This window comes from Petaurus breviceps, unplaced genomic scaffold, assembly GCF_028583685.1.
Source record: "Petaurus breviceps papuanus isolate PSGF00001 unplaced genomic scaffold, PetGlider_PUasm1.0 76, whole genome shotgun sequence".
Lineage (NCBI taxonomy): Eukaryota > Metazoa > Chordata > Mammalia > Diprotodontia > Petauridae > Petaurus > Petaurus breviceps.
Genome location: NW_027186473.1, coordinates 10,460,757 through 10,481,110, shown reverse-complemented (window position 1 = coordinate 10,481,110; position 20,354 = coordinate 10,460,757). Strand labels below are relative to the sequence as shown.

Here is a 20,354-nt window from a genome sequence, read left to right as displayed (position 1 = left end):
GAACTGATGAGGTCAAGAAGCAAATTAATTCTGCTTACGATCTGTGTGACCTTGGGCAGCTTATATAATTTTTATGATTGCTTATTTCCTGAAATCTATAAAAGGGATAATACTAGTACTTACCTCATAGGATTATTGTGAACATTAGATGAAATAATGCATGGAAAGCACTTTGCTAACCTTAAAATGGTATATAAATGTTAGTTATTCATATTAATACCAAATAACCTATTTAAACATACTATCTTCCTCTATTCCAATGCTCGTTCCTAAATGGTAGTTTGCTTGTTTTTGTATCCTCAGAGCTTAGGTGCATGGTACATAGTAAGTGCTTAATAAATGCTCACTCTTATCTCATCTCTAGTCTCATCTCATCTCATGTTATTTTATCTATCTTCATGTCTAAAAGCAAGCAATTTGGAACACAAAACTTAAAAAGTCATTCAGATATATATATCTCCTTTGACATGTCTTACTTTGGCCATACTAGACTATATCTTATTTCATCTATATCTAAATCTATCTATCATCTATCTACCATTGGGCCTTGAAAAAACTTTCATATAAGCATCCACCAGTATGACAAAGTGTGATTCAGAAGACTGTTTATATACCAACAACCATTCCAACACAGCTAGACTAGCCTTGTATCTCATGAGCCATAGATGTTTCTTCTGTGAGTAATTTCCTATGTGTCAAAAGAAAGCATTAAGTCCTCACACATGTACAAGGCCTTAGCATCTGCTGAAGGCCCTTCACTAGCTAGAAAATCAAAAAACTCCTAAGTGTTATCAAGAGACAGAGAAAGAGACAGACAGACAGAGACACAGAGAGAGACAGACAGAGAGAAGAAGCAGAGAGAAGCTGGAAGCTCATGGTGCTGCTGCTTATGTGACTGTGATGAGGGTGCAAGTTGAATAATTGGAGATCTCAAAAAGAAGACTGAAATACTTCATTTCATTTCAAACAGCATTATCTGCTCCATTTATCATCTGGTTATAGCAAATAGCTGCTGTGAGACAGAAAAATGTAATGGAGACACAGACTTATCCATAGCTCTTTTCCAAGTTTCTTCAAGTTAATCCCTTAAAAAAAAAGTAGACAAGAGAGGAAAAGCATATCAAGCATTCTACCATATAGAAAAGTACCATACAGGGGTGGCCAGGTGGCTCAGCGAGTTGGAGTACCGACTCCAGTGTTGGGACGACCTGGAGATCAAATCCCGGGCTCAGACACTCAGCACCACACCCAGAAATAACTGGCCGTGTAACCTTGAGCAAGTTACTTAACCCCGATTGCTTAAAAATATATATTAAAAAAAAAGAAAAGAAAAGTACCATACTATGATATACCCATTCCATGGAAGCCCTTCAATATGAACTCTATAGGACATTTTCTTTTTCTACTCAGGTACTTAAAATAATGCCAGAAGAATACTGCTTCTTCTATATTTAATCAAACAACTGTGAGCTTACAAAGATTAATTTTGAGACACAAAGTTAGGAAGACAACAGGGAGGAGAGTGTTGATGCTATACTCTGCTATTTAAATATTTATAATAGTTTAATGAAAACTTCTAACCCTTAACAAAACAACAACAGAACACTTTTAATAGGTTTTGTTGTTGTTTTTTATTTTTTGTTTGCTTTTTTTCTATCCCAGACTGTGGAAATGAAAGCAATTCTACAAGGGCCAGAATCCAGCTGAAATAAAACAGAAAGTAGAAGTGAATCCAGAAATGCAGATTCTGTGAACGTTGATGCTGTGCAGGTCAGGGCTGGGGCATTACATTGCTCCAAAGGGAATCACATATATTGCATAGACTCATAGCACTAGAAGGGACCTTCTCAGGGATCATCTTCTTAACCCCACTGATTTTACCAATGGAAAATCTTTGCCCTCATGAAATGAAGTGACAAGGACATACACTAAGTTGGTCACACAGCTCGAATTAAAACCCAGGTCCCTTGATTCGCAGTTTCATCCTCTTTCAACTACTTTAGACTCACTCAAATTCAGAACTTCTCAACTCTGCAAGTTAAACCATCAGGTTTCCTTTACCAGCATGGTTTTTTTTAATAAGAATTTATAATCTAGGCCCTCTGAGTTATTGTAAGCTAATTCAATAAAGACCTGGTAAATGTTGCTATCCAGCATGGATGGAGAAAGAGCTATATATTGTTTTACCAAGTTTACCAGATCAATAATAGATTTCTCTATATTTTATAAATAGATTACCAAGTCTTAAATAACTGCAATTCTTTAGGATATTCTAACACTATGTCTAAACCCCTTGAGGGTAGATACTGTTTCATTTTTGTCTTTGTCCAGTACCTATACGGTGCTCTACACATAGGAGGTATTTAATAAATTTTTTTTTCTGTTGAAAATAATTGAATAATTCTTTTACACTATAAGGGATTTCTGAATTGTACAGTGCCTCATGGTTGTTAATAGAGTCCTGGTTACTAGCATGCCAAGTAACAGAATATCATTACTAGTAATATTTTCTCTACCACTGCCTTAGTGATCTCACGTTAGTTTGTTTTACTACATCATTTATCCTAATATTTAGACACTTTTCAACTTTTTTCTTAAATTTATCCATTCAACTAGGATGATAATTTATATGAGGATGAATGTAATATAAGGCTTTGCACAATTTCCTCCTCTATCAAGCAGTTACTTTTTTTTTTTTAAATCAGCACCTTTATGGAGAGGGGGTAGTTATAGAGAGAAGTTCCAGATATTATCAGTTTGTTTGGCATAAGGTAGGAATAAATAAAAGTTACTTTTTTCTTCATGTCTTAAACTTTGTCTTAGTCTTTTACAATCTCTTTATAAAAGGACAGGTATAGTAGCACTGCCAATGACCCAGTGTGGTTTGGGAACATTGTTTCATAATTTTGGTGTCTTCTATAGGGAAGCTTAACTATTCAATTTATTCAGTAATTATTATTTTAATTCCATTTTATTTAATTAGTAATTATTTAATTCCATTCCATTCATTCATTCACTTAAAATTGAGAACTAACAATGTACCCTTGAAAAGGAAGAGTAATGTGAATAGAAAGCCAGCCATTGGAGCTAGGAAGATCTGGGTTGAAGGCCTGCCTCTGACACATATACTGGCTATGCAACTCTGGGCAAGTCACTTATATTCTTAGGCAGTTCAATACATTGTAGACTACATATTGATATATATCATTGGAAAGTTTTAGCACCAAGAGTTTGCCATATAGTGATGAAATCATAGGTCTGAACATATTTAATTTTTTCAGTTTTATAAACGTTTATAGATTACTCTTAATTTGTTAGAGATTTATTGTAATGAAGAAAAATAGTTAAGTAAAGCTGATCATCTAACTAGTGACATCATCTGAAAGTTCATGCAACATTTAATGCCTATAGCACCCCCACTTTCCAACTTCTACTTAAAAAAAAATGAACATTTTTCTCCCTTCTAACTGTACCCATTTGGAAAAAAAAGAAAAAAGTAATTTCTCATAACAAATGTACATAGTCAAGTGAAGTTCCTCCAGTGGCTATACCCAAAAATATGCTTCATTTGAATCCTAACTTCTTTGCCTCTCTGTAACAGGTAGTATGTAAGTCTTATGGGAACATGAATGGTCATTGTAATGATCCTCATTCTTCCAACTTTCAGAGTTGTTTGTTTTTAGGATGTTGTCCTATAAATTGTTCTTGTTCTGCTCATCGCATTCTTCATCAGCTTGTGAAAGTCCTCAAAACAGTTGATTTCAAAATATTGATTTTACAGTATGAATTATTCTGTTTCTGCTCACTTCACTCCGCATCAGTTAATAATACAAAATTTTTCCTTGTCTTTCTGAAGCTATTTCCCTATTTCTTATAGCATGATATTACTCCATCATATTCTTATACCCATAATTTTTATATGTGTGTATCAAATATTTATACCCTTCAACCCAGAAAGCAAAGTCATTTGAGTTTACCTCTCCATACTTAGCTAATAAGAAAGAGCTTTTAAGTCATAGCACTTAATTACCTCCCCACTAAAAGTATGGGCTTCAATTAGCAAGTTTTGGAAGAGGCCACTTCAACTCAAGTGTCTGAGGAAGCTAGGAAGTAGATTCTTTCTTTCCATGTTAAATCTTCATGGTGATTGAGGTTTTATTCCTTGGATGAATATCTTATGATTTCCAAAACATTACATGGGACCATATTCAAATGCATATAACAGTGATACAATGTAGTGAAATTATATATGTTTTACCAGTGAACTTTTCTTTTTAGGTCTCACCACTCTTTTTTTTCCATCCAAACTAAACAGTCAGAGTGAAGGGAATATCAAACTGTGTAGAGTTTTGGTTTTTTTTTTTTTTCAGTTGTCCAATCACTGCAGTTTTGAGAACATTTTCCTCTTGGTGGAATATAAACTGAAGGATTTACTCTTGGAGAAGAGAGTAGTAAGTTACATTAATTAGAAGATATACATGAGGTGTAGTCTTCTAGTAGTGATGATGTGATAGTGATAAAATGGAATTAAAAGAACCATATTTCACAACCAGACACTTCAAAGGTGACCTCTCTCCTAGTAATCCTTCGTTCTGTTTTATGTCACAGGTCACCTTCATAGTGTTTACAAAACCTATAGCAAAAGCACTCACACAGGATTTTAGGCAGTGTAATTTTGAGCTTTCCTAAGTTTAAATGAACTGACATTTTACAGAACAATACTTCATAATTAGCTTCCATTTAGAAATCAGATTCATGAATGTGACTCGGATAGGTTAAATTACAATTTTATAAGATGTTAGCCAGAGTCTCCACTACTCAGAAGTATACTGTTTTACATAGTCAAAATAGATCATGTCAAAGGAAGCATACTTGAATAATTTTTAAAACTTTGTATTGCAAAACTATTGTTTATACTCTTTCTAGGACCAACATTCTTTCTTGTTTCACAAAATACCCAATTCCCATTTTTTACATACCTTCCAACTTGCCCTCATCGCTGAGGACATTTCTTCATTCTTATTTTTAAATTATTATTTTATTTTACTTGTTTTATTCCAATCTCTCCCTACTTCCTCCGGGAGGAAGGAAGAAAGTGAAGGAAGGAGTAAGAAAGAGAAGGAAGTCCTTGTAACATTCATAATCAAGGAAAACAGATTCTCATATTGTCAGTGTAGGATAGTGTTTCTCAAATAGTGTTGCGTAAGTGTGTGTGTGTCTGTCTGTGTCTTTGTGTGTTTGTGTTCAGTTGATGCAGAGAGCCATCATAGTTTGGTTGAAATTGATCACTTGAACAAAAAGTTTCTTAATGGTCTAGAATCAATTATTGAATATGCCCTAAATTGTGTAACAAACAATTTCTTGTCATTCTCCTTTGGCAGAGTGGCATAAAATAATTGTTCTTTATGTTAGTTTTGGAGAGGGAAGTTGAATTTGGATAGCTTTTAAAATTATACTTTTGGGAGGCAGAATCAAGATGGTGGAGTAGAAGCAGGACTTCTGAGCGGCTCCTGTTTCCACCTTCCCCAATCAGTGTAAAAGGGGAACGCTAAATAAACTTTGGAGCTGCAGAACCCACAAAATGACACAGAGAAGCTAACCTCCCTCTGAGGACAGCCCGGCAGGCCAGCAGAAATTGGGGCAGTGTTCTGGGAGCCCATCCCAGGCCCGAGTGAGCCAGAGGTTTTAGCCCCAGGGTGAGTCTGACCAGCCCACAGCCTGAAGGACTCCAGATCAGCAGCAGCTGTGGCCGTTTCCAGAATTATCAACACATAGATGCTAAGGACAAAGTGAGAGGTCAGTGCAGTCTGGACTTTGGGACCAGTAAGTGGCAGTGCATCGTCTTTTGCCCCCAGGGCAAGAAGACTCTGAGACACCCAGCACAGACAGCCAGCTCCACGAGGCAGCTTCAGCTCCTGGCCTGCAGAGTGTAGGGGGACCAAGTGACCAGTCTGAGGGGTAATCGCTCTTGCTTTAACCTGCTTGGATCTGGACTGTGGTCTAGGGTGGAGGTCCTGAGGTGTGTGACCAGCTTGCCAGAGCATGTGGAGGCCTCAGAGAGGGCACTCAACTAATACCTCCGGCAGCTGAGAAAACCCCAGCATTTGGGACAAAAGCTCCCCTGTCTGGTGGCAGAGTCCTACTGTGGCAAAAAGGCCAGGGGTCAAGTGACTGAGGGGCAACATGACCAGGCAAAGGAAACAAAGCAGACAGAAGATTACAACATTAGACTCCTATTTTGGGGGAAAAAAGGAGCAAAGCATGGAACAGGAGGAAGACAGTGAAGTCAGAACTCTTGGACCAAAAGCTTGAAAGGAAAATATGAGTTGGTTACAGGCCATAGAGCAACTTAAGAAGCAGATAAGAGAAGTGGAGGAAAAATTGGGAAGAGAAATAAGAACGATGCAAGAAAATTACAAACAGAGTCAACAGCCTAACTGAGGAAAATCACACCTTAAAAAACAGACTGACTCAACTGGCAAAAGAGGCTCAAAAAAGCAGTGAGGAGAGGAATGCCTTGAAAAGTTGAATTTGCCAGATGGAAAAAGAATCTCAAAAGCTCAATGAGGAGAATCATTCCCTCAGGTTTAGAATGGAGCAAAGGGAAGCTAGTGACTTTAAGAGAAATCAAGATGATGTTAAACAGATCCAGACAAATGAAAGAATAGAAGACAATGTGAAATATCTCATGGGAAAAACCACTGGCCTGGAAAATAGATCCAGGAGAGATAATTTAAAAATTATTGGACTACCTGAAAGCCATGATCAAAGTAAGAACCTAGAAATCATCCTCCAGGAAGTTCTCAAAGAAAACTGCCCTAATGTTTTAGAACCAGAGGGCAAAATAGAGGTTGAAAAAATCCACTGATCAAATCCTGAAAAAGATCCCAAAAAGAAAACTCTTAGGAATATTATAGCCAGGTTCCAGAATTCCCAGATTAAGGAGAGAATATTACAAGCAGCAGGAAGAAACAATTTGAATATTGTGGAAACACAATCAGGATAACTCAGGATCTGGCAGCTTCTACACTGAGGGATCGAAGGGCTTGGAATATGATATTCCAGAGGTCAAAGGAGCTGGAATTAAAACCAAGAATCACCTACCCAGCAAAACTGAGTATCATGTTTCAGGGGAAAATATGGTCATTCAGTGGAATAGAGGATTTTCAAGCATTCTTGCTGAAAAAACCAGAGTTGAATAGAAAATTTGAAAAGATACAAGAAGCAAGAGAAGCATGAGAAGGTAAACAGGGAAAAGAAATCATAAGGAACTTATCAAATTTGAAATATTAACATTCCTACATGGAAAAACAATAATTGTAACTGATGAAACTTTTCTCAGTATAAAAATAGTTGAAGGGAATATATATATATGTCTATATCGGAGGGTATACAGGTGTAAGAGTACATATATGAATGTGTGTATATATGTTTACAGGTATACATAGAGGGCACAGGAGCAATTTAATAGGAAGGGATGATACTTAAAAGGTGAAATTAAGAGGTGAGAGAGGAATATAATGAGAGGAGATGGGGAGAGACAGAATGGGGTAAACTATCTCATATAGAAGAGGCAAGGGAAAAATGGTTACAATGGAGGGGAAGAATAGGAAGGCAAAAGGGAATGGATCAACCTTATTCTCATTGAATTTGGCTTGGGGAGGGAATGAAATACATACTAAATAGGGTATCTCACCCTACAGGGAAGTAGGGGGGAAGGGGATGAGAGGGGGGGATGATGGAATGGAGGGCAGGCTGGGGAGGAGGGAAGTTGGAAGCACTCACTTTTGAAAAGGGACAGGATCAAAGTAGAGAATAGAACAAGTGGGAGGTGGGATAGGAGGGAGGGAAATATAGTCAGTCTTTTACAGTATATCTACTATGTTATTGTTTTGCATTAGCTACACATGTACAACCTATACTGAACAGCTTATCTTCCCAGTAAGGGTGAGTGACAAGGAAGGAAGGGAATGAATCTGCAATTCAAAGTTTTAAAATCAAATGTGTATATATACCATTATTAATACTATTTTACATGTAATTGGGAAATAAGATATACAGGCACTGAGGCATAGAGATCCACCATGCCCAACTGGAAAAGTCAAAAGGGGTATGGGAGAAAATATGGGAGAGAGCAGATATTCTCCAGGAGGGGATATCCTGTGGGACTGCTGTTTTGGGGTGGTGGGTAGGGGAAAAATGGGGAGAAAATTTGTTACTCAAAATCTCGTGGAAATGAATGATGTTCAGAAGTTAATAAAACATTTGAAAAATGAAAAAATAAATATAAATAAATAAAATTATATTTTTGGACCAACAACTTCTTAAAATTGGGAAGTTTAGAGAGAAGGAAGCAAATGCATTGATAGTCAACATTTTGACAAAATAAACTATTGCATATAACGGCATTCTCAGTTGTAAAAACCCTCAGTCAGCATTGAATAGTGCATAGAGAACTGACTTTGAAACTGGTAAGACTTGGGTTCAAATTCCACTTCTGAATCATACTGGATATGTGAACCTCTGCAGCCTCTCTTACTCAGTTTCCTCATATGTAAAAGGGGAAATTTTACTCAGTGGTTTCCAAGGTTCCTTTCAGTTCTAATTCTGTGACCCTTGTGGATAACATTTATCAAATGGTTGGTCCACTAAGTGTTAAATTGTTTTGACCACAATGACTGATAAGAACTTTTAATTAATATGGTTAGAAATTTGGGATAAAATTGATCTTTAAATACAAAGCTATTTTTTTTTCTCCAGCCTTATCTTATTTGATTAAATACCTGACAAAAAGCAGTAGTGGGTAGAGAAAGCTAGATGTCTTCCTGCCACACACTGACCATGTGACCCTGAGCAAGTCACTTAATTTTCCAGTGTGCCAGTCACACTCTGACTGAAAGTACCAGAACAGTTGCTGATTAGCATTGGTGGAGTTTCCACAATGGAAGTTTGTTGCCTAGTCAAATGATCAAAATGAGGTAACATTTGTAAAGTACTTAGCACTGTGCCTATCACATAGTAAATGCTTACATGCTTCTTCCCTTATCTTTCCTATTCAAGTTCCAAACAACAACAAAAAAATTAGCGTTTAAAAATCATTTTAAAAATTGTCTTTGCATACATTCTGCCAAAGTTTTGTTTAAAATAACCTTTCAGGGAAAAAAATGTGGTTTCTCTTCTCTAAGACGGGCTCACATCTGGTTTCAGAGACTTTCAGAGACCTTTACCAAAATGGAACTCTACTTGGAAACAACTCCCCTCAATCTGGGAGTAGTCCATAGAATTGTTAGATTCCCCCCAGAATTCATTTCAGGAATCTCTACTAGAATTGCTTCTGCTTTCATTTTTGAGCAACCTTCCTAATCCTGGAACCTGAATACAATTCTCTTCCTTCTCTGATAGGAATTCCCCATAACATATGGTTTTTGACATCAAATCCATGGACTCAGCCTGTGTAAACTCAGAAACCAAATCTCCTATCCCTGGATGACTTTCCCTGCCCAGCACCTGCCTGTGTAATTCCCATTCCAGATCAAACTCTCCACTCTGAACGCTATCACTGCATTTTGTCTCTTTATTCCAAACAACCGCATTCATAGGAATTCTAACTAGTTTATCCTTTCTGCTCTAGTAATCCTTTCTGTCACTAGCTCATACCCTCCCTTGAAATCCTTCCTGAAGATTGTCTTTCTTTTTCGGCCCTCTGAACTAGCCTTCTGTTACGTTAGTGAATTGGGTCATGGCAGTTGTATTTTAGAAAGATTTGTTACTGTGTATGACTTTAACATAAAAAATTCCTTTTATTGTTTTTGTTTATTTCTGTTTCATTGCCAAAATAGTTTTCACTTGTGTATTCTCTTTCTGACTGACTTCCAGTAGAATTTCTGATATAAAGCACAGATGGCTGGAGAAGTGTTCAAGCCCAAAGAACTGGATTTTGCAATGTCCCATAGGTCCAACAAAATCTCACTTGCCACCCAGTGTTCATAATTTTTGACAAACCTTCAGTTTTTTTATGATTGTTTTCTATAATCAAGATGTACACCCTTTGCACATTATGTTCTATTAGCATAGTTTATCATTACCAAAACAAAGCTTTGGAAATGGCCCTTGAGACTCATCTGGAGAAGAAGCAAAACATTGGCATAGTTTTTAAAATTAGTTCTTTATTAATAGGATAGTGTGTTTTGACATATAATAAAGGAAATAGCATACAGAGAAAACACGTTTTGATAATTTTTTGTGCAAATAAGTTTTAATGATGGCCAACTAAAATGTTCTCTGAATTAATGAATGGTAATATTCAGTCCAGATGTAAATTCCAAATTTTATGAAAAATATATGGAAATTCTGCAGGCAACATTCACTTGAATATGATTGTAATGATCTACTGTGATAGAGTTCCTTAAAATTTTTTTTGTTGTTGTGTCAAACATGTTTCTATTAACTTGTTCAGTGAAGAAGAACAAATACTTTATCTTGTTTTATAGGAATTGTTTCATGACAAATGCATTGTCATCTGTCTCTGAAACACTAAGAGAATTTCTTCTAGTTTGAATTTCAAAAAATATTTTCTATTGAGAAAATCAGACTGGTTTCTGTAGTTATTTCTTGATAATTAAACTGATGCATTTTTGTGAATTTAGTCACGGTGCTTGAAATATAGCTATTTTAGATAATTCTTAATGAATTCTTATTGAATTAATCAACTCAATAATCTATATCTTAATTTAAGCAAATTGACAGACTTGTATTTATCAAACAGTTGTACTGTTGAGAAATTAAAGCCTTATAATAGAAATAATAATAATAATTAGGTACCTATTCAATTCTAGGTACTATGTTAAGCTCTTTACAAATATTATCTCACTTGATCCTCACAAGAACCCTGGGAGGTAGGTGTTATTATTATTATTCCCCTTTTGTAATAGAAGAAACTGAGGCAAGGGTTAAGTGATTTGTTCAAGGTCACACAGCTGGTAAATAGCTGAGTCTGGATTTGAACTTAAGTCTTCCTGATTCTCACACTTTGCCACCTAGCTACATCAAAACTTAGTATAGCTCTGTAAATCTAATAGCAAAAAAGATGAGATTTTTCTGTTTCAGAAAAAGTAATCATAAAAAATTCACATCTTGCCCTCAGAATGATAGTATGAAATAACAAGTTACCACTGTTAAAAATCCTTATTACAAAAAGGGAGAAATTACCACTTTGATTGATCATCATTTTATTAGGAAGGCTTTGGTCATTCAAAATTCTAAGACAAGTGGATGCCTCAAATACTTTTTCAAGCATAAATTTCATTATATTTTTCATTGAGTCAGCATTAGAAGTGGCTTGAATTCTCCCTCATCAAATGTCTAATCCTGAACAGATAATAACTAGCAAAAATAGTCTTGTGAGCATTTCCTCGATTTTATAAACATTTATTTAGTAGTGTCTGTGAGTGTTTGTATTTCAAAGCCCTCTTAGAATCCTTAACTTCACACTGGATCAACTATTATATCCCCAAGAGAACTATTTGTACTATAATATCATTGACTCTATACCCCAGTGGCATGTTTATTTTGAGGTTTTGAAAACTGGCCTGTTGACATATCTTCTTGTGGAACCAAAAATAATTCTATGAGGTTAAATTAGGACTTCCCACACCCCCTCCTTGTCTTATTGTATTATGGGCATTAAATGATAGCCCTCTTCCTTTTCCCTCCGGGACCAAGGAGAAAGGGACTTCAGAATTGAATTGCATTATTATTCTCTAAGAGTCTATAGGGTTATTTACAGTCCCAAAGGATCCCAGTTTTACCGCATTTGCACTCTAGCAATGAACTCTAAAGTGCAGCAGATCAAGCAGTGGCCAAAAAAATACAAAAAGAAACATCAGTAAGTTCCCTTTTCCATCTCAGGGCTTGCTGAAAGATGGCGACAAACTCTGGTGACTGAAAGAGGGCTTCGTCCAGAGGACCCAGCACAAGTACAAATTAACAGACCAGAAGCCTTCATTGGGAAGAATATTCTTATGTAGCCAGAGGCCCAGAATACTGGGGACACCCCACAGAGAATAAGAATGCTTATTGAGGATGCCCTGGAGGTCTGGAAAAGATGAAGAGCAGAGAATTGTGATTATGGAGGGATACCTACTAATCCCCCCCAGCACAGACACACATGAAAGCCAGAAGGTTGACCACAAGCACTGTGAGAGCACCTGGAAGAAATGAAGCCAGAGATTAAAAATGGAATTACAAATGGAATGAGACCTCTGGAGAAATGAATGTAAAGGAGAAGAAATAGCGTAGAAAAGAAGATGGAAAACCTTACCCAAGTTGCAGATCCCGTGAATATCAGAATTAAGATGATCAGGATTAAAAAGAACTTGATAACCCCATGATTTATTAGAACCAAAGGGCAAAGTGAAAATAGCAAGAATCCAATGGTAATATCCTGGAAAAAACAGCCCTAAAATGAAAACTCCCAGAAATGTCATAGCCAAAATTCATAATTTCCAGGTCAAGGTAAAATAGTAGAAATACTAGTAGCCAGAAATAAAAAGTCCCTGTACAAGGAACTACAGTTAGGATCACACAAGACCTGACAGCTTCTACTACAAAAGAAAAGAAATCTTGGAATATAGTATTCCAAAAAGCAAAAGATAAAAGATTATTACAACATGAAAAAAGGTCAGATTGGAGAATAAACACCATATGTTTAGGGGTCAGTTTGGACTAGTCTGGTGCCAAAGATTCATGTTTGGGAGGCACGGAAAGTAAGATCAGTTAGATAAGGTTGGGAACATAGGTTGTGAAGACTCTTGATTTCTGGGCTAAGTGAGGAGTCTGATTTTTTTTCTTCTTGGCATTAAAAAGCCCTTAGACAATTTAGAGCAGGATAGTGGCATGATGAATATAATATTTTAAGAAGTTAGGCATCTGATTTAGTCCAGTTATGTAAAGTCTAAATAATGGGCCTGGAAGCAAAATTTTACTCTTCTCTTCCATTCACCCATTAACTACAAATGTGCATGCTAGGGTCCATTTGAATGAATGAATGAATGAAAAGGCATTTGTTAAATGTTTACTGTGTATGAACACTAAGGATCTAAGGTATCTGAGGATACCATTGCAAAAGACAGTCCCTGATGTCCAGTTCCTATTCTTAGGTGAATTTGAAGACTTCATCTACAAGTGAGATGGTCACATGGTCCTTAGAGTATATAATTCTCCCTTCCACTTGTGGGGGGGGGAGGGGGAAAGGGATAGAGGTGCAGTGCCTTCCACAATATAGAAAATCTACATAAAATTTTTTGGCCCTCTCTTCATGCCAAAAAAGTCTGGATTATTATGGTGTTAAAAGATAAAATATGTTGCTATTAGACAATGCTATACACACATTTTATGCATTTCCAAGTTTCTAAACTTTTTCTATTTCACCTGCTGACCTTCACATGTCCTCTGCAGCTTCCACAAACCCCCAAAATTCCCATATGATTTCTTATGCCGACCTGCAGTATATCAAAACCATGATGGGGAAAGTGATGGTGTGGAAGGACTAACTATAGCCAAGCAGATGATATAACACAAGAAACAACACAATAGAACCTCATGCCGTCACAGTGATATGTAGTGATATTTCAATTAGTGCTCCCAATACAGACCTTGGTTATTAAAAGTAGAAGTAATCTTGGAAGCATAGGGAGGTGTTTCAGGTGGATGCTGCATGCTGGCCTGCCTGCAGGGTTTTCCCACTTTCTTGGTTTGGCTCCACAACCAGGCAGAAGCAGCTATAACCTTGGCTGAGTCTCGGGAATAAAATCTTCCCTGAACGTTGACCTGGACCCCCTTTCTCTAACTCCTTGAGTTAGAGTGTCTGTAGTTCCAGGACTCAGGAAGCCAGAACTACTCTCTGTACATTCATCACTTAGGGTGGCTTTGCCATTAAGGTTTGTTCCCAGATGGGTTAGCTGAAGTATTATTGTGTGGTGGATTTTGTTAAAAGTTGATGCATGTTAAAATGTAATATCTAGTTACTTCGGAATTTAAGTATTAAAATAAATTTACCTATGTCCTACTGCATGGACCCCAAGGATCATGCATTAAAAAGACATCAGCATGTACTTCTTGGATGAATTAGGGAGTACTCAAATATTGGGGATGGGGGAGGAGCTATTTTTTGCATTATTAAACTACTTCCCTCATGAAGGTGCTGTTTTACAAAAAGAAAAATTCACTGACATAACTTTTTGCCAAATATGCCAGTTTTTAAACTGGTACCATATTAGTGGTGTGAAGGTAATGCTGGGTTCTTAAAGGCTCTACCAGAATAACACAAGATATGGCAGGTTCTACCATGCTGAGATAACTCCAAGTCCAATCCTGGTAACAAGCTGTCAAACCAACCTAGATAAGTATAGAGAACTTCATTTGACCACTGGTTAATTGTTGACCCTGCCAACTTTTGAAATAAAGAAAAATACAAAATGACTCTCAGTCTTGGGTGACCCACTTCTATTACTGCAGACAGATTGGTGGGAAGAGGAAAAGAATCAGAGTGCAGAGAAAATGACACAAATTGGATCTGAAAGGAAGAAAAAGTCACTAACAAGAAAGAGGAAGTAGGAGTGAGAGAACAGGGAATAACCAATTTCCACATTGTAAGCAAATATCATAATTGGAGTCTATATGGAGACTCATAGGCACACTAACCAGTTGGGTTCCCAGAGTGAGCAGGACTACATCTCTCCCTCAGAGTTCTAGGGATACATCTGAGAAGTTAGGGTGATTCTTCTCTCATGCTATAAGCGCCAGCCCCAACCATTGTGCTCCCCCCTCCCCAGATTATTATCTGAGGATCTTTTTAGTCAACCAACCTTAAGTAGCTTTTAGAAAGGGGAATTTACTAATGTGTTACATACAGTAAGAACAGTTGGTATAAAGCATTCTTCCCCATGCTCCCACAGTCCCACCTTGGACAGGTCTGGGACTTACTCTCTCCTACAAGTACATACAGAACACAGGAGAAAGTGGGTTCTTAAGGTTGTGGTATATGAGTGTGATGGTATATTATTGTGCTGTAAGAAATGATAAGCAGAATGGTTTCAGAAAAACCTGGGAAGGCTTAAATGAACTGATATACAGTATAATGAGCAGAACTAGGAGAACATTGTATGCATTAACAGCAATATTGTAATAAAGAACAACAATGAAATGAAGAACACTGTGAAAGATTTCCCTCCTCTGATTCAGACAGTGATCTGAGAAAATTCCAAAGGAACACTATGCACTCACAACTTTTAAAAAATGAACATTAAAAAAATTTACCTGTATTTGGGAAATATTTAATTAACTACATAAAAAATATACTTTTAGTCATTTTCTCAAAGTTTCCCTTTGTTGTTGTTGTTTGGTTGTGTCTGACTCTTCATGGCCCCATTTGGAGTTTTCTTGACAAAAACACTGGAGTAGTTTGTCATTTCCTTCTGCAGCTCATTTTACAGATGAGGAAACAGGCTTGAGTGACTTGCCCAGGCAGGGCTCACAGTTAGTATGCATCTGAAACCAGATTTCAACTCAGGAAGATAACTTCCTGACCCCAGGCCCAGGGCTCTATCTGCTGTAACATCTACCTGCCCCTAAAACAGAGACCTATCAAGAGTGAGATTTGAACTCATGCCTCCATATGAAGACCAGAATACTCCTGGCACAGAGGAAGTTTGAGCATGAGATTGGTGCCATCCTGACAGCCAAAAAAAAGTTTCCCACGTCTACATGGTATAATTTCTTTGCTCAAATACTAACAGAGGTGTGAATCTATATCTGTCCAATGCAGAAACTGGCATCAACTGATCCATAAATGTTGAGAAGACATCAGTAGGAGAATAAGACCAATTATCTTCCCAACCATCCAGAACTCACAAGATCTTCCTCTGGTCAAAGACCTAATCCTAAAGCTGCTGTCTTCCCTTCCCTTCCCCCCATATCCTCTCCTGTTTACCTCCTCCTCCTCTTCCTTTTCCCCATCACTTTCTTCTTCCCTTCCCTTGCTGTTTTCCCTTACTTGTCTTCTGATCCATGGCAATTCTTCCTTGGGAATTTGCTGGAACAGTCTTTATCCTAGCTCCACACTCACTGGAAATGTCCAGTTCTAACTAACTCAATGCTTTTCTACAAGACCTAGAGGTCAGAAAAAATTCCCTTAGCCAATTGAAACAAACTTCCTTTCTGCCATCATTTCACCCAATGGCTTTTAGAGACTTTTCATACTTAGTGTAAAGTCTCTAATTGAAGTTAATTGATTGACTGAGCATCTTATCACTCACTTTACCAGGGTGACTTGATAAAATTACTTAATTACCTTACCTTTATAAGTAATTTTTCTTCTTTAGAGGAATTGGTTAGATCAAGTTGACAGTCTATTTTGGATATCATAAAGTGCATTTTGCATAGACAGTTTCCCCCAAGTTTTTCATAGGTTGGTAGGGCTTTCAGTATATTTATTCAGGCACAAAAACTACTTCCTAATCTCCTTAGAAAAGCAGCATAGTTTGTAGAATGAAAGTTGAAGCCCTTGAATTGTTTATTTATTCAACAAATTAGAAAATAAATAAAAGTTGAGGTTAAAATAAAAAGGTATGGATTATCTCATTGTCAAAATCAAATTTCCAAACTAAATGGGTCTTTCCAAAAGTTGTCAACAGAGCATAGGATAGCTTCTCTATTTTAAAACAAATTAATTTCTGCTATAAATACTATGTACTTTTTAATACCAGAAATTATAAAATTAAAGCTTCATTACATATTTGAATTAAAGAAAATAATTCAAGATCCATTTTCTTTTGGCACATACTTTATTTGGTTCAGAAGGCTAAAAAATAAAACCTGAAATTCTACCAGAGTAACCTAAATGCCCTCTTATATACAAACTTGGGAAAAATCATACTGTAGTAACTTAAAAATCTGCCCAGTTTAGCACTTAACACTTTTGAAGTATAGGAGCCTAGACATCTTTTGTTTTACAAATAGACTGAAGTTTCTGGTTCTCAAACAAAGAATTTTTAACTGAGATTTTATTTTGCTTTTGTTCCAAATGTTCAATAAGATACTTTGTTGAAAAAAAAATGTTTTTGAGTGGAGTCTAGTTATGCATGCATTCAACTAATGCCAAGTTCCCTGTGTGCCATAACTTGGTGGATTGTGCTTTTCTCCTTTGCTTCAAAACTCACTAATCTGACACTTGTTTTGAATTATAACTGGCATAAAAATGATGTGACTGATGATACTTATATTGTTGTCCTTTTAATGGTACTAATTAACTAAGCATTTAGTTTGAGGATTGAGTTTTAGTTTTGATTTGGTCTGGCCTTGGGATTTCATTGGTATAGGAACATCTCTCTTTGAATAACACCCCCTACTAATGTAGATAGGCAACAGTTCTTCCACTTATGTTCTTAGAGAATTGTCTGAGGCATTGAGATGTTAAGTGACTTGCCCACATTACACAGCTAATTAGTAGTACTTGAACCTCTAGGTACTGTAGTACTGGGGGAAGCATGCATCTTTATTTGCATACTAAGCTATTTCTCTACATCCTAGGATACTCATTTTCCATTCCTCCACTAAAACCCTACTCAAATAATCCATCTTATCACAGAAGTGACTCTTGGTTTTCAAAGGAGAAAGGACTAACTCCCAAGCTAGAAAGGCTTCTACTTCATTCCAGATCTCCCATCCAAGGACCCCCATCTCATCTAACTTCAGAGTTTTATTATGAAAAGTTAGTTTTGAGGTAATAGAATTTTTATTTTTGGTGATGGGGGGAGGGAATGGATAGCAGCCTCTGAAGACTGTCTACTAAAAAGTAGAAAGGTTCAGAGAGTTCCCACATGAATGAGACATGGATTATTTTTATTGGTTCATTATGAATTTAATATTAAACATTATTTTTTAAATCCAGACTTGCGAATTCATGTATTTTGGGAACCTTTGGAAAAGAAATTCCCTCAACCAATGCATAGCATCAACTGATCTTCAGATTATACTCTTAAGAGACTTTTTTGGGGCAGGTAGAAATGAAATAACTTGCCCCCCAAAACACAGCCAGTATGTTAGAGCCTTAACTTTATCCAAGGTCTTGACCCAGTAGCCAGCCCTGTATTTGCTGCTAGTAAACATAGTATTGCAACTTTATATTTAAGTAAATTAATTTCTACACATGAAACATCACAACTTTTGAGTTACTTAAAATTGTTGTTTTTTTTTTTAACCAGAAATCTGTGATCATTCTTGTCATTTTCCTTTGTTCCTATAAAGTCAGGGTTATGTATTGTGCTTTATTCTGCCAATGCTGCTTTTTTTAAAATGTGTATTTTTCATAAAGGTATTTCCAGGTTTTGTAATAGCCTTCCTACTTGTCAGTTTTAATTGCAGTAAAGTATTCTGTAATCTCAATGGCACCAATTTATTCAACCTTCACCCTCTTATTGGACACAGGTTGCTTTCAGCTTTTTTTTTTTTTTTGGTAACACATTCCAATAATGATGCTATAAATGTTGTTCTTCAGTTTTGATCACACTTTGAGAATATGTAAAATCAGGGTTATATTTAAATATCCTTTTATAACTAAAAGTTATGTAACAACATGCTTCTTTCTTTTATATTTTACCAAAATGACATTAAAAAGCTGTTGGAGGACCCTGGACAAATAATTTAATATCTTTATCTTACTTTTCTCTTTGTAAATTGAAAAAAAAATTGGAGCAGATGATCTCTAAGTTCCTTTTTGGTCTAAAATTCTGTGTCTATGAGGAGATAATTCTACAGAAAGATTGTATTGATATTTCTAAAAGTTAAATTTTGCCCTGATTTGTTCAGGAAACATATTTTATAGTAGATGGGCAGTGACTGTTATGGGCTAGAGAAAGAGTGGAAATTCAATATAAAAATTGAAATTGGAGACTGAAATTTAGGCAGATACATCCCAGTGAGCCAGATGGAAATGGCCAGCAATAAGTTAATAGTGTGGAAATGGAGTTTAGTAGAAAGATGTGAACTGTATACATAGATTTGGGAGTCATCTATCGAGAGATGATCATTAAATCAATGAGAACTCAGAAAATCATCAAAAATATATATGTAGAGAAGTGGGGGCCCAGGACAGGATGGGAGAGAACCGCTATACTTAGTGGGTAGAACATTGTAACATTAAGGGAATTTGAAGATCTTTCCTGCCCATTAATAGGCACATAGAGCCCTGACCCAGAGCGAATCAGGCTCTGGGCTACAGGGAGTTTCCAGTTAAGTGCTGGGGCACCAGGATTTTCTTTTTTTTTTTCGTTAATAATAGTATATATATATATGTGTGTGTGTGTGTGTGTGTGTGTGTGTGAAGTAATTTTTTTTTAAGCATTTGATTTTAAAACTTTGAATTCCAGATTCATTCCCTTCCTCCCTTGTCACCCACCCTTACTGGGAAGATAAGCAGTTCAGTATAGGTTGTATATGTGTAGCTAATGCAAAACATTAGCATAGTAGATATATTATAAAAGACTGACTATATTTCCCTCCCTCCTATCCCACCTCTCACTTGTTCTATTCTCTACTTTGATCCCATCCCTTTTCAAAAGTGAGTGCTTCCAACTTCCCTCCCCCCCAGCCTGCTCTCCCTTCCATCATCCCCTCTCTCATCCCCTTCCCCCCTACTGTCCTGTAGAGTGAGATACCCTATTTAGTGTGTATTTCATTCCCTCCCCGAGCCAAATTCAATGAGAGTAAGGTTTTGCCTTCCTATTCTTCCCCTCCATTGTAACCATTTTCCCTTGCCTCTTCTATATGAGATAGTTTACCCCATTCTGTCTCTCCCCATCTCCTCTCATTATATTCCTCTCTCACCTCTTAATTTCACCTTTTAAGTATCATCCCTTCCTATTAAATTGGTCCTGTCCTCTCTATGTATGTATACCTGTAAACATATATACACACATTCACATATGTACTCCTACGCCTGTATACCCTCCGATATAGACATATATATATATATGTATATATATATATTTCTATTCCCTTCAACTATTTTTATACTGAGAAAAGTTTTATCAGTTACAATTATTGTTTTTCCATGTAGGAATGTTAATATTTCAACTTTGATAAGTTCCTTATGATTTCTTTTCCCTGTTTACCTTCTCATGCTTCTCTTGCTTCTTGTATCTGAATGTCAAATTTTCTATTCAACTCTGGTTTTTTCAGCAAGAATGCTTGAAAGTCCTCTATTTTACTGAATGACCATATTTTCCCCTGAAACATGATACTCAGTTTTGCTGGGTAGGTGATTCTTGGTTTTAATTCCAGCTCCTTTGACCTCTGGA

General features: G+C 36.5%; 1 protein-coding gene across 2 annotated transcripts in view; it reads left to right on the top strand.

The window, feature by feature from the left end:
• SCFD2 (sec1 family domain containing 2) overlaps window positions 1–20,354 on the top strand; it is a 438,813-nt gene that overhangs the window by 216,789 nt on the left and 201,670 nt on the right. The window contains exon 6 of one of the 2 annotated variants that reach the window (XM_069105228.1): window positions 11,908–12,550. The exons of the other annotated variant lie outside the window; for it this stretch is intronic. Within the exon in view, the coding sequence (XP_068961329.1) occupies window positions 11,908–12,026 (119 nt within the window). The 3' untranslated portion in view covers window positions 12,027–12,550. Of the gene's footprint in view, window positions 1–11,907; window positions 12,551–20,354 lie in introns of those variants that run through there. 2 annotated transcript variants of the gene reach the window in all.